The 14996-nt window shown below is 52.7% G+C and overlaps 1 protein-coding gene across 2 annotated transcripts in view; it reads right to left on the bottom strand.

Moving 5' to 3' along the window:
* Positions 1 to 14996, bottom strand: part of TRAP1 (TNF receptor associated protein 1) — a 36255-nt gene that overhangs the window by 14430 nt on the left and 6829 nt on the right. For both annotated transcript variants that reach the window (XM_025369557.1, XM_025369556.1), the window contains exons 4-10: positions 9569 to 9640; positions 6198 to 6358; positions 4621 to 4730; positions 3906 to 3979; positions 2949 to 3104; positions 1299 to 1419; positions 214 to 283 (exon numbers count right to left, since the gene is read on the bottom strand). In XM_025369557.1, the coding sequence (XP_025225342.1) occupies positions 214 to 283; positions 1299 to 1419; positions 2949 to 3104; positions 3906 to 3979; positions 4621 to 4730; positions 6198 to 6358; positions 9569 to 9640 (764 nt within the window). The remainder of the gene's footprint in view (positions 1 to 213; positions 284 to 1298; positions 1420 to 2948; positions 3105 to 3905; positions 3980 to 4620; positions 4731 to 6197; positions 6359 to 9568; positions 9641 to 14996) is intronic.

The raw sequence follows: 14996 nt of genomic DNA, 5'->3' as shown, positions 1-14996 counted from the left end.
CATGACCAGCTGTCCCCATGTTCTTCTGGACCACAGGCCTCAGAAGCCAGGCCAGCACCTGGAAGGCTCCTGAGGGCCCCCATGTGCAGGCCAGGCTTCCCCACCCACCTCTGCTCTCAGCTCCATGGGCCATGGCTAGGGCCCTCTAGGGGGCAAAGGAGCGGGTAGGGGCCTTGTCCCCAGCACGGTCCTCTCCCCCGGCCCGAGGCTCACCTGATGAGCATGCTCTCCTGCAGCAGCTCCCGGCTGAGGTTCAGGGGAATGTCCTCACTGTCCACCACACCTGGGAGACACGGCAGTCAGCTTCTCCGGGGGCTGCGGCCCTCCACACCACCCAACATTCCCCATTAACCTGTCCTTTGTCTTCAGGCCTGGCCTTCAACCCAGCATGTGTGCTAAGAGGGAAGCAGACAGGCGGCACTGGCGGAGCTTCCTCTACGTCCTGCCACCTCCCAGAACAGTGACCTGGGCTGCGGGTGGGCGGGCCAGCCTCGGGATACACTTGGACAACCACAGCCCGGGCTTTATGTTAAAAATCATAACTCTGGCTGGGCACGGTGTCTGATGCCTGTAATCCCACCACTTTGGGAGGTTGAGGCAGGCATATCATGAGGTCAGGAGTTCAAGACCAGCCCGGCAATTATGGTGAAACCCCATCTCTACTAAAAATACAAAAATGAGCCAGGCGTGGTGGCGCATGCCTGTAATCCCAGCTACTCAGGAGGCTAAGGCAGGAGAATCACTTGAACCCAGAAGGCAGCGGTTGCAGTGAGCCACGACTGTGCCACCACACTCCAGCCTGGGTGACAGGGCAAGACTCATCTCAAAAAAAAAAAAAAAAAAAAAAAACTCCATCAGGGATGGTTTGCACCTATGTGTCCCAAGGCTTAAATACTGAAGTCTTTCTTAAACTATAATCTCACTCAAATGTAACACAAGTCACATATAAACCTGAAACTCACACAATATCCCTACACATGGAAAGACCTCAATGTGAACACCCCAGTGCTCCCCCAAGATCAGCCATTCACACAGGGAGGCGGGGCAGCTCCCGGGGTGTGTAAACGTGGCTGACTCGCAGGCCCACGGGCAGTGCAGGCCTATGATGGTGCAGGCCCACGGCGGTGCAGGCCCGTGGTGGTGCAGGCCCGTGGTGGTGCAGGCCCACGGCGGTGCAGGCCCATGGCGGTGCTCTCGCTGCAGATGGCTGCTGAGAACGGAATCAGCCAGGTCCCTCACAGATGCAGCAGGCGACACCGGGCCACAGGGGCACAGCTCATGGACTCTGGGCAGCGTACCTCGGATGAAACGCAGCCACTTGGGCAGAATGTCCGTGGCCTTGGTCTGGATGAGGACTTTGCGGCTGTACAGTGCAATGCTGGAGCCCAGCTCCCGGCTCACGTCAAACATGGACGGTTTCTGGGGGTGAGGAGAACATGCCATCATGCGGCACTGACCCTCCCCAGGTAGGTCCTGGCTGGGAGGCAGGGGGCAGATGTGATGAATCTAGCGCCCACTGCCCCCCTCACCCTCCCCCGGCATCTGCTCTGAGTTGAAGCCCAGTGCAGGGGCCCCACAGTGCCCCACACCGTGGCTCTGCAGGGGCCGAAGGCCTTCTCTGGCAGCTGCTGCCCTCCCCAGTCCACCCCCTAAGGAGGACACAAGAAAGTGAACCTTGCACGTACCCCTGAATACCCTGAAAACAGCCAAACCTTGCTACAGGTCAGGGGTCAGCAAAAAGCCCTCCAGCCAAATCCAGCTCACGGCCTACCTCTGTGTAGCCTAAGAGTCGTTTTCACACTTTCAAACAGCTGAGGACAGATTTCGGAAAGGAGGATCTCATGAGACATGAAGATGAAATTCAAATTTCAGTGTCTATGCAGCTCATGGGACCCAGCCCTGTGTGCTCGGGGGGCAGCATGGGCGATGCTGCTTCCTCACCCGGCAGGGTTAGTGGCTACGACAGAGACCAGGTCCGAAAAGCCGGGGCCAGCTCCTGTATGGCTCAGTTCCTATCTGGCCCTCACGGAACCCGTCTGCCAGCACCTGCTCCACACTGGCACTTCCGGAACCAGGACCCACACCTCATCACAGGGGATCCGGTGAAAATTCGGGGCTATCTAGTTCAAATGTGAAGGGACCTGGTTAACATCCAAGGGATCTGGTTAAAATCCAGGGGGACCTTGTTAACATGCGGGGAGAGCTTGTTAAAATGTGGGCTCCCACGCAGGGGCCCTGGGTGGGGCCTGAGACTCTAACAAGCCCCTGGAGGCCACACCTGGGTGGCTCTTTCCAAGACGGATGCCAACTGTGCGGGACATTATGAGAGTTCTAGGCAGACAAGGACAGGAAAGCCTGGGGCGGGACAGGCTGGCTCTCAGCCCCCAATAGGTCTCCTTACGGCAGGATTTGTGGGCACTTCAGTGTGGTAAAGGAAAGCAGGGGAGTTGAAGGGTGCTGAGGAAGCACACAGAGAGGCCCACAGAGCGGCAGAGCACAGGCCTTCCCAGAGCGCCTGGCAGGACAGCATCCACTGATCCACAGCAGGTGATGCAGGCTCTGAGGACCCTCCCCAGGCAGGCCCCAGTCCACAAGCCCCCACCCCAGCCTGCACTGAGATGCCCATCAATCCTTCCCTCGCCATGTGTGACCCCTGAGGGAGGAAACATCTGTCGTCACCCACCCAGAGGCATCTGTTCTTTCTTTTTTTTCAGCGATGAGGTCTCACTATGTTGGCCAGGCTGATCTGCAACTCCTGGGCTCGGGTGATCCACCCTCCTCAGCCTCCCAAAGTGCCGGGATGACAGGCATGAGCCACTGCACCCAGCACTACCTGTTTTTTATGCCCTCACGCGGCCACGTTAATCATGTGACATCTGCAGAGCTGACGTCACAGGGGGACAAAACAGAGTCCCCCCGAGGGCCGTGGGCCTGCCGCAGCAGCTCACCATATCCGGCACGTAGAAGAGGCTGCGGATGTTGAGCGGCGCGTCCGTCTTATAGTGCAGGGTGTAGCGGGGCTTGTCGTAAGCCTGCGCGATGTAGCGGTAGAACTCTTCATGTTGCCACTCGCTGATGTCCTTGGGGTCCATCATCCAGATGGCCTGGAAACAGAGATCGGCGGGGAGAGCGTCGTGTTTACCACGCACATATTCCCCACCACCGTGCAGGCCTGAGCCACTGCAGCGCCTGTCCCTAGACAGGCCCCTGGGACAGACAGGCGGTGGTCTCAGGTGTAGACCCCTCTCCAGCCCCACCAGTGGGCTGTGCTGGGAAGTGCAGGGGAGACACACAAGGCTCTGGGGCACCTCAGGACGACATGTCAGATGGACCAGCTGGGCTCTGAGGGGGCCTGTGGGAGAGGATGACGCTGCCCAGCAGGGCGAGCTGACAAATACGGTGAGGGCCGTGAGAGCGAGGATGACCCACGCTGCACCACAGCTGAACCGCGAGGAGGAGAGTCAGTCACTGAGGACAGCAGACCACATGACTCCATCCAGAAGAAATGTCTGCAACAGGCAGCCCAACGGAGAGAAAGGAGACCGTGGCTGCAGGGGCGGGGGGAAGGGTGGTGGGGAAAGGGCTTTTTGGGGTGATGGGATGTTCTGGAATTGATGTGGGGTGGCTGCACTGAACACCATGGCTGCACACTAACGGGGTGACCCAGTTGGGATGGGCGGTACACCTCAGTGAACACTGACTCCTGACCCCAGCTGCCCGGTACGCAGGGGTGGGCTGTGGTGGAGCTGGGCCCTGCCTCATCCCTACACCCAGGTCTCGTCTCCACACAGCAGCTTGCCCTGTGACTCTGGGCCGCAACCCCCGGGCTCATCTGTTCCCCGCTGCCCTGAAATGTACAGCTTCGTCTCCATGGCTGAGCAGCCCGTGGAGGAGCTCGGGCCCACCTGCAAGGTGTTCTTCCGCCTTCCATTCAGGTACAAGGGGAAGCTGACGAAGTTGCTGTACTTCGCTACCACATCTGGAAAGGACAAAACAAAAACCACACTGCATCTACAATGCTGGTGAAAACGCAAGCTTTGCAGCTGCTCTAGGGTGAGCGCCAGCCTGCTGGGAAGGGTCCTCCATGCTGTGCCCACTTCACAGGTACAGAAATGGGGCACACGGGGACACCTGTCCTCCCGCCAGTCTCACGGGGGCAGCAGCAGAGCCCAAGTGAGAACCAGATCTGTGGAGGCCCCGGCGGCTGCGAGACTGCAATGCCAGCTCGTGGCTGGAACATGGCTTTCTGGGCTGACTCCTGGTGGGTACTCAGGGCCTCCCTGAGCATCCAGCAGGACACATACAGGGAAGGTCACACCCACATCCTGGGACAGGACTGCGCCAAACCCCCAGGTGCGCTAAAGGCCAGGCGCCACGCAGAGGAAGGAGAATGAGGCCTGCCTCAGCCAGGCCGGCTTCCTCCCAGTCCCAGCACACAGAACCAGCAGGAGCTCAGTGCTACGCAGCCCTGGCGGGCAGCCCCTCCCAATCCTACAGCACCTCGGTCCTTCGTGCCTCTTCCTGTACACCCTTCATGCAGGCAGAACCCAGGAAAATGCCTGCTGACCTCCAGGCCACACATGGATCCCGGAGCGAGCCTGGGCCCAGGCTCCCGCTCACCTCGCACCCGGGCCTCGCTAGCGAACTCCCTGCAGTCGGATTTCAGGTGGATGATGATTTTTGTCCCGGTTCTAACTCCTGAAGCTTCAGCGATTTCAAACACTCCAGAGCTAAAGCAGGCAAGGAAAGGAAAAGCCAGGTGGGCATGACACTGGGACACGCCCTGCATGGGACTCCAGCGGTTCCCTAGGGTTTCACAGGCAGAGCCCAAACCAACACATGACACACCTCAAATGCCCCATTTCTGACCCCAGGGCACCACTGAGGCCATCAAATCCCGATGACCCTGTGGCGGGCGGCAGAGTTCTGGTTCCCTTGGGTGGTGGGCCGGGGGTCCTCCACCTACCCTGGGCTTGGAAGAAGCTCCTGGGCTTACCCCGAAAACCCTGGGGCACTGTGGGAGCCTGGCCCAGCTCCAAATCAGCTGCCGGATGCCCAGGGGCCGAAACAAAGGCCAGGGGGCCAGGCGCCCCCTAAGAAGAACAGAAAACCATCTCGGCAGCACAGGAGCGGGGAATCCCCCGGCAGGGTCGTGTGGATGCCTTGACCCAAGTTTACTGTGAGCCCTGCTCTCATGGAATTAAACAGGAAAGTGAGTTTTGGGAGAGTGGGGAGTCCAGCTGAGCACACGGCACACACTGTGGAACAGAAATGGCATCATGGAGGGAGGACACCTCAGCTGGCTGGAAGCGGCTCACCTGCTAAAAAGCCCCCGGAGCTGGGTGTGGAGGCTGAGGCAGGAGAACTGCTTGAACCCGGGAGGCGGAGGTTGCAGTGAGCCAAGATTGTGCCATTGCACACCAGCCTGGGCAACTAAACTCCGTCCCAAAAGAAAAAAAAAAAAACCCCCAGCAGGCTCCTCACCCTACAGAGGCAGAGGTGGGCTGGGGAGGCAAAGCTAGGAAATGCCAGGGCTGGGAGGAAGCAGAATGAGCTCCTGCAGAAGGTCGGTCACAGGAGGCTGCAGAGGGGCCACCGGGCGAGAGGCCAGTCCTACAGCCCAGCCACTGAGGAAGGAGCTCAGTGTGGGCTGGGCCTGCCTTCCCAAGTGCAATGGTGGTGACCAACCACATGGGACCAGAGAGGCGCCATGGGCCACTTGGAGCCACAAAAGTCACTGACTCCCCAAAGTGGGAGAGTCAGATTTTACATAAAAAGCCCAGAAAATGCCTGTGTGCATTTTCTGGCCAGGTACGGTGGCTCACGCCTGTAATCCCAGCACTCTGGGAGGCCGAGGCAGGCGGATCACCTGAGATCAGGGGTTCAAGACCGGCCTGACCAACATGGAGAAACCCCGTCTCTACTAATAATACAAAATTAGCCAGGCGTGGTGGCACGTGCCTGTAATCCCAGCTACTCACGAGGCTGAGGCAGGAACCCGGGAGGAGGTGATTGCAGTGAGCAGAGATTGCGCCACTGCACTCCAGCCTGGGTAACAGAGCGAGACTCTGTCTCAAAAAAAAAAAAAAGCCCAGAAAATGCCTGTGTGCGTTTTCTGAGTCCAACCCTTTCCAAACTCCATGCTAAGGGCTCCAGCTCAGCTTTGAGCTGCCTGTCAGGCGACATTCGTCACTCACCCATCTGAAAGCCACCGGTAACCCGGGCTCCCCGGGGCTGCCGAGCGGGAATAGACTTCCACTCTGTCGGCCACCATGAAAGCTGAGTAGAAACCCACTCCAAACTGGCCGATGATCTTGCTGCTGGCCTCAGCCTGGTTCTGCAGCGTGTCCAGGAAGGCCTGTGGGGCAGAGGCCAGTTAGGGAGGCAGACTCCCCTCCAGAGAGGAGACACTCACAACACCGCGGCTGTTCTGCCAGTACCGCTAAGACCTCTTCACCCTTAAAACAGCCACACCGAGTACTTTTCCACCCCATTCTACACATGAAGAGCTAAGTCACAGAGAGGTGACACACTGGCCCTAGGACAACCAGCTGGCAGCAGTGGGACAAGTGTGTATTCCATTTGATTCCCAAAGCCTGTAGTCCTGCCTGTCCCAGAGAGGGGGAGGCCTGCGGGTCACACCTGGAGTGGAGAAAGAGCAGCCTGAATAAGCTCCTTCCATAGGAAGGCCAGGAGTGAGGAGAGCCTCCAAACTGGCTTCCAGATTCAACTCTCCTAGAGACTACACTTTGTGGGAAAAGAGTGGAAATCACGCACATGCGTCTGTAAGCACCGCACAGCACTTAAGTTTTCTACTGTAACATTGCCAAAGATCCTAAGGCCAAAAATCGAGTAAAATGCACACGCCCACTGCCCTGGCCCATGCTGTCTGATGGAACTTTCTCCGATGATGGGAACATTCTGCATCTGCCAGGTGCACCTGGACAGCCTGCCGAGCACCTGGAATGTGGCCTGTACAGCTGAGGAGCTCGATGCCCCCTTTTATTTAATTTTAATGCATTTACATTTAAACTGCCACATGCAGCTGGTGGCCGCCACACAGGACAGCAGACCAACCTCGAGAGAAATACAACAAAAAACGTAACGTGGCGGGTAAAGTCAGTTATGGTAGTTTTTATTTATTTATTTATTTTTTTTTGCGGGGGGGGGGTTTCGTTTTTGTTTTTCAGACGGAGTCTCGCTCTGTTACCCAGGCTGGAGTGCAGTGGTGCGATCTTGGCTCACTGCAACCTCTGCCTCCCAGGTTCAAGTGATTCTGCTGCCTCAGCCTCCCAAGTAGCTGGGATTACAGGTGCACACCACCACGCCCAGCTAAATTTTGTATTTTAGTAGAGATGCAATTTCACCCTGTTGGTCAGGCTGGTCTCAAACTCCTGACCTCAGGTGATCCTCCTGCTCAGCCTCCCAAAGTAATGGGATTACAGGCGTGAGCCGCCGTGCTCGGCCCATTTTTTTTTTTTTTTTTTTTTTTTTGAGATGGAGTTTCGCTCTTGTTGCCCAGGCTGGAGAGCAATGGCGCGATCTCGGCTCACCACAACCTCTGCCTCCCAGGATCAAGTGGTTCTCCTGCCTCAGCTTCCTGAGTAGCTGAGATGACAGCTCCCACCATGCCCGTCTAATTTTTTGTATTTTTAGTAGAAACAGGTTTCACCACGTTAGCCAGACTGGTCTTGAACTCCTGACCTCATGATCCGCCCAACTCGGCCTCCCAAAGTTCTAGGATTACAGGCATGAGCCAAAGCACCTGGGCAGGTAGTTTTTTTAAAGTAGAAATTTCTGGCTGAATGCAGCGGCTCAAGCCTGTAATCGTAGCATTCTGGGAGGCTGAGGCAGGAGGATTGCTTGAGGCCAGGAGTCTGAGACCAGCCTGGGCAACAAAGCAAGACCCCTGTCTCTACAAAAAAAATACAAAATTAGCTGGGTATAGTGGCACATGCCTGTAGACCCAGCTACTCAGGAGGCTGAGGTGGGAGGACTGCTTGAGCCCAGGAGTTCAAGGTTGCACTGAGCTGTGATTGCACCACTGAACTCCGGACTAGGCAACAGAGTGAGACCCTGTCTCTGAATGAATAAGCGGATCAACAAATAAATGAATAAATAAATAAATGTAGAAATTTCTGTGAATTACTTTGGATCAACAATTGCTCTATTTTCAAGTAGTTGGTACCAAGTGCCACATGGGCGGCACTCAGGCTAACAACAACTAGGCAGAAAAGCACTCAGCCAGTAAGGAGGGCACCAGGGTGACCCAAGGCCACCCACCTTTGTCCTAGTTTGGCACAGACACTGTTGAGGAAACCCTGACCACCCACACCTGTCTTCCCTTTGCAGACTGCAGTCACACCAGCAGCCAAATGACACCCTAGACCTAAGGGCTGACTTGCCCCTACAAAGCAGTTTCCCTTTCCTTCCTTTCCCCCTTTCTCTCTTTCTTTTACAGAGTCAGGATCTTGCTCTGTCGCCCAGGCTGGATCACAGTGGTGCAATCATAGCTCACTGCAATCTTGAACTCCTGGGCCCAGGCGATCCTCCAGCCTCAGCTGGAGGTGTGACTTCAGGTGCATGTCACCACGCCCAGACCCACAGAGCGGTTCTGACCAGAACCATCAAACCCACAGACATCGCATCCCAAGCCTGTTCTCATGCATGGCGCTGTGTGAGAGGAGACTGATCCCTCTGACCCTCTCTGCATCAAGCCCACGAGGCTCAGGGAATCGACTTTGCAGAAAAGTGTCGTGAGGCAGAACAACACATCTGGACTCAGACCAACAGCCTGGGAAGCTCCAGCTCTCACCCTTTTCCAGCTATGGGCAAAGCACTTACTTCAATCTCCTCATGTATAAAATGAGAACACTAGGTCGGGCGCGGTGGCTCACGCCTGTAACCCCAGCACTTTGGGAGGCCAAGATGGGTGGATCACGAGGTCAGGAGTTCAAGACCAGCCTGGCCAACATGGTGAAACCCTGTCTCTACTGAAGATACAAAAAATTGGGCAGGCATGGTGGCACGCCCCTGTAATCCCAGCTACTTGGGAGGGCAAGGCAGGAGAATTGCTTGAACTGGGAGGCAAAGGTTGCAGTGAGCCAATACAGTCGGTCCTCATCTCCAGGGTTCCACATTTGCAGATTCAACCAGCCAAGGATCGAAAATACTCAGAAAAAAATAAAAAACAACACAATGATAAAAAGTAGTATAAAAAACATAACTATGTTATATCTATATATAGCATTTACGTTGTATCAGGTATTATAAGTAATCTAGAGATCATTAAAAGCATACAGAAAGACATGTCTACAAAATACGGCACCACTTTAATCCAGGACTGGAGCATCTGCAGACTGTGGTATGCAAGGGGGATCCTGGAACCAACCCCAACCCCCAGATACTGAGGGATGGCTGTCATGTCATGAGGTGTTCCCACAATGCCCGCTGCGTGGCATGCAACTAACAATGTTGTTACTTTATCTGGCACCCAGGGCCACCCCTACTGGAGGGATCCTTGCACCCTGAGGGGAAGAGGGAGGCCGTGTGGGGGGCCCACGCTTACCTTTGACCCCGATCTGGCGATAGTCCCCAGGTTGGACACCAGCTCTTCCTGTGTCATCCCAATACCAGTATCCTGAGGAGAGAGACACGCTTAGCGCCAAGCCCCCAGCACCTGGGGAGCAGGTGCACCAGCAGCCCCAGGGGCTCAAATGGTGTCAATGACATTGGCCAGACAGGGCCCAGCCAGGTAGCACCAGATGCTCATCAGAAAAGACTAATTCTAGGGGCCAAGCACAGTGGCTCATGCCTGTAATCCCAGCCACTTGAACCCAGTGAACCCAGGAGGCAGAGACTGCAGTGAACTGAGATTGTGCCACTGCACTCCAGCCTGGGTGACAGAACGAGACTCCGTCTCAAAAAAACAAAAAAAGAAAAGAAAAGAAAAACAGAAAAGACTAATTCTAGCCCTAGCAGCCCGGCCTCACCAGAGAAAACAGGAAGGGACAGCAGAAAGTTGCTTTGTTTGTTAAAAACCATCCTGAAGGGCCGGGCGCGGTGGCTCAAGCCTGTAATCCCAGCACTTTGGGAGGCCGAGGCGGGCGGATCACGAGGTCAGGAGATCGAGACCATCCTGGCTAACATGGTGAAACCCCGTCTCTACTAAAAATACAAAAAACTAGCCGGGCGTGGTGGCGGGCGCCTGTAGTCCCAGCTACTCGGAGGCTGAGGCAGGAGAATGGCCTGAACCTGGGAGGCGGAGCTTGCAGTGAGCCGAGATCGCGCCACTGCACTCCAGCCTGGGTGACACAGCGCGAGACTCCGTCTCAAAAAAAAAAAAAAAAAAAAAAAAAAAACCATCCTGAAAAGAAAATATGATGCCAGCAATTAGGAGGAAAGCACAGCTCTCCCGTCATGAAGATGTGACCCCCCCGCCTTCTCCCTGGCTGTGGTTCCGGGGAACAGCGGTCCCCTCCTCTGGTGGCTCTCAATCCAGCAGAATGATCTGATTGAGAAGATCACGCAGCCCTGCGCGCGGCCCCCGCACCCACCCTACCACCATGGGAAGAGCGGGCACGGATGCCTTTCCTGCGGGAAGGCGCAGCCCTCGCGTGGGAGCCTCAATCTGGCTTATCCTGTTGCAGCTGCTCTGGTCTGAGCGCTGATGTCACCCAAATCCATATGTTAAGACCTAACTCCCAAGGGATGGCCCTGGGATTGGGGCCTTGGGGAGGTGATCAAGTCATGAGGGCTCCACTCTCATGAATGGAAGGAGGGCCCTTAGAAAACAGGGTTGAGGGACCTTGTCTGTCCCTTCCACCTTCTGTGTGAAGATGCAAGAGGCACTGCCTGAGACAAAGGGCCCTCGCCAGACACCTAGTCTGCTGGCCCGTTGCTCTTGGACCTCCCAGCCTCTAGAACTGTGAGCAATACGGTTCTGTTGTTTATAAATTGCCCAGTCTAAGGTATTCTGCTATAGCAGCCTGAATCACAACACAGACCAATGCGCCAGTGAACACACAAGGCCTTACTGACCATGGCCTCCTCCTTCCTCAAAGCCCGGTCAGACTCCCATCTGGAGTTCCTTGTTCAACATGCCCATAACACAGCCACAGCCCCAGCTTGCTCTGCTACGATGTGCAGACCACCTTAAATAAAAGAGCTCGCTCCAAGCCTCCACATCTATGAATTGGGACAAAGGCCCTCAGAAGCAGTTTTCTGAACTTCCTTCTAGGAAGTTCCTTTCTAAAGGCTTCCTCTCCAGGACAGCCCGCAGGGGCCATGGGAGCCCACTAGCACCGGGCAGCAGTGCTGTCTCCATTGGCACAGCGGGGGTGGTCAGTGCTCCTCAGCAAATAATCCACAGCAAGCAGCAGGCCGGGGAGACTGGCCAGCTGTCAGCCTTCCCATTGTAGGCAGCACAGGCAGAATGGGTGCCAAAACCACATCACCACTGCTTACTCCAGTGCACACATGTGTGCATGTTCCATGGGCCCCAGCAGCCAACAAGAAACATGGCACCAAGAGGCTTCTGGGCAATTATTTCTGAGGTGCTGGTATGAAGAGTCCAAAATCCAGCCTGATTCATTTATTGTAGATCATGTTATAATTATGAATAAAAAACTACTTAAAATTAATATCTAGTTGACATCAGTTATTAAATATAATCTTCATTTAAGTGTTTACTTTAATACATCAGAAACTTAAATAGAGTCCTTAAGGGAAAGGTTAATGTTAGACCAAGGTAAAGGAGAAAATGCAACTAATAGCTCCTATTTCAGTTCATTTTTATTTTTTCCCAAACTGATCTGCACTGCAATCCCAATCTAAATCCTTACCGGTTTTGTAGAAAATGACAAGCTGATTCTAAAATGTATATTTTAGAAATACAAAGAACCTAGAATATTTTCAAAATATTTTGAAGAACAAAGTTGGAGAATTTAAAATACTTAATTTTAAGACTTCCTATAAAGCTACAATAATTAAGACAGTGTGATGTGGGCATTTAAGGATCAACACATAGATCAAAGAACCAAACAGAGCACAGGAACAGCACTGCACAGACAGTGTATTACTTGATTTTTGACAAAGATTCCACAGTAATCAATGGGGGATGATACATCTATTAACAGACAGTACTGCAACAACTGTACACTCATAAACAAAACATAAACCTCAACCCCTACCTCACACCATACACACAAATTAACCTGAAATGGATCAAAGATCTAAATGTAAGAGCTAAAGCTATAAAACTGCTAGAAGAAAATAGATGTGACACAACAGGTCACATCTATTATCCTGGCACCGTGGAAGGTCAAGGTGGGAAAATCACTTGAGCCCAGGTATTTGAGACCAGCCTGGCCCACAAAGCAAGACCCTGTCCCTACAAAAAAAAAAAATTTTCTTGCTCTGTCATGCAGGCTGGAGTGCTGGAGTTCAGTGGTATGATCTCCGCTCACTGCAACTTCTGCCTCCCAAGTTCAAGCAATTCTCCTGCCTCAGCCTCCCGAGTAGCTGGGACTACAGGCACACGCTGCCATGCCCAGCTAATTTCTTCTGTATTTTTAGCAGAGATCGTGTTGCCCAGGCTGGTCTCGAACTCGTAAGCTCAGGCAATCTACCCGCCACGGCCTCCCAAAGTGCTAGGATTAGAGGCGTGGGCCACCACACTCGGCTAAAAAAATATTTTTTTTAAAGTTAGCTGGGCATGGTGGCATGTGCCTGTGGCCCTAGCTACAGGAGGCTGAGGTGGTAGATCACTTGAGCCCAGGAGGTCAAGGCTGCAGCGAACCCTGATAGCACCACTGCACCCCAACCTGGAGACAGAGGAAGATCCTGACTCTAAACAAACCAAAAACCTTCCAGGTCAGGCTGGGCACGGTGGCTCATGCCTATAATCCCAGCACTTTGGGAGGCCAAGACAGGCAGATCACCCAAGGCCGGGAGTTTAAGACCAGTCTGACCAACATGGAGAAACCCCGTCTCTACTAAAAATACAAAATTAGCCAGGCGTGGTGCATGCCTGTAATCTCAACTACTCGAGAGGCTGAAGGCAAGAGAATCGCTTGAACCCAGGAGGCGGAGGTTGCAGCAAGCTGAGATCACGTCATTGCACTCTTGCCTGGGCAACAAGAGCAAAACCCCGTCCCCCCTCCAAAAAAACCAAACAAAAAAAATCCTCCAGGTCATCAAAAACAAGGAAAGTCTGAGAAACTGTCACAGCCAAGAGGAGCCTAAGGGGACAGGACAACTAAACATCATGTGGGATGCTGGGAGAGAAAAAGGACATGAGATAAAAACTAAGGAAATCTGAACAGATTTGCATTAAGAATAATATATCCATACCGGCTGATTAACTGTAACCGATCTAATAAACTAACATAAGATTTTTTTTTTTTTTTTTTTGGAGAGAGGAGGTTCACTCTTGTTGCCCAGGCTAGAGTGCAATGGCACTATCTCAGCTCACCAAAACCTCCACCTCCCAGGTTCAAGCGATTGTCCTGCCTCAACCTCCTGAGCAGCTGGGATTACAGGTGCGCACCACCACACCCGGCTAATTTTTGTATTTTTAGTAGAGACAGGGTTTCACCATGTTGGCCAGGCTGGTCTTGAACTCCCGACCTCAGGTGATCCGCCCGCCCTGGCCTCTCAAAGCACTGGGATTACAGGCGTGAGCTGCCGCGCCCGGCCATAAGATTTCAATCATAAGGGAGGCTGGTGTTGGAGTAGATGGCAATGTTGTACAATCTTTAAAATTTTTCTGAAAATTTAAATCTGTTCTAAAATATTTACTTAAAAAAAAAATACAGATTTTTCAGATGTAGACAGAAATCATCTGTTGCCAGGCGACCCACACGATGTGATTTTAAAAGGAAATGGTGAGACCGGGGGCAGTGGCTCATGCCTGTAATCCCAGCACTTTGAGAGGCCAAGATAGGCGGACCACTTGAGGTCAGGAGTTCGAGACCAGCATAACCAGCATGGTGAAACCCCATTTCTACTAAAAATGCAAAAATTAGCCAGGTATGGTGGCATGTGCCTGTAAACCCTGCTACTTGGGAGGCTAAGGTGGAAAATCACTTGAACCCGGGAGGCTGAGGCTGCAGTGAGGTGAGATCATACCACTGCACTCCAGTCTGGGCAATAAGGTGAGACTCTGTCTCAAAAAACTAAAAATAAAAAGGAATTTGTGAGGGCTTACAACAGGTATATACATAAAATATTTGACATCAAAAGAAAAAGATGATTCTGCCACTGGAAAGATACTGTTGTAAGATTCTTACATTGAAGTGTTAAATATTAATTCAAGCTAGACAGTGATAAATTAAGGCTTCATATTTTATTCCCTAAAAAATCCCCTAAAAATAACAAAGGCAATGTAGCTATCAGTAGAAGAGACAGAATGGCATAATATCTCTGAGACTCCACAAGAACCCTTCATTTTCTAAAACCTTAGGTAAGAATAACATATCGATATTACTTAATTAATTGTAATAAATGGGCCAGGTATGGTGGCTCATTCCTGTAATCTAACCCTTGGGAGGCCAAGGCGGGCAGATCACTTGAGGGCAGGAGTTCACCCAGCCTGGTTAACATGGTGAAACCCCATCTCTACTAAAAATACAAAAATTAGTTGGGCATCGTGGCACACATCTGTAATCCCAGCTACTCAGGAGGCTGAGGCACGAGAGTTGCTTGAACCCGGGAGGCAGAGGTTGCAGTGAGCTGAGATCACACCACTGCACTCCAGCCTGGGCGACACAGCAACACTCTGTCTCCAAAAATCAATCCATAAATAAATAAATAAATGGACCATGCTCACATCAGGTGTTGAGAATAGAAAAACTGGGTGCCAAAGGATATAATGGAACTCTGAATTATCTGCTCAAATTTTCTGTAAATCTAGAACTGTTCTTTAAGAAAAAAGAAGACAAAAGTCAAAACCAAAAATCATTCTTTTTTTTTTTTTTTTTTTTTTTTTTTTTTTT

The sequence above is a fragment of the Theropithecus gelada genome, chromosome 20, assembly GCF_003255815.1.
Source record: "Theropithecus gelada isolate Dixy chromosome 20, Tgel_1.0, whole genome shotgun sequence".
Classification (NCBI taxonomy): domain Eukaryota; kingdom Metazoa; phylum Chordata; class Mammalia; order Primates; family Cercopithecidae; genus Theropithecus; species Theropithecus gelada.
The sequence above is the reverse complement of the archived record's forward strand: the minus strand, read 5'-3'. Positions and strand labels throughout refer to the sequence as shown.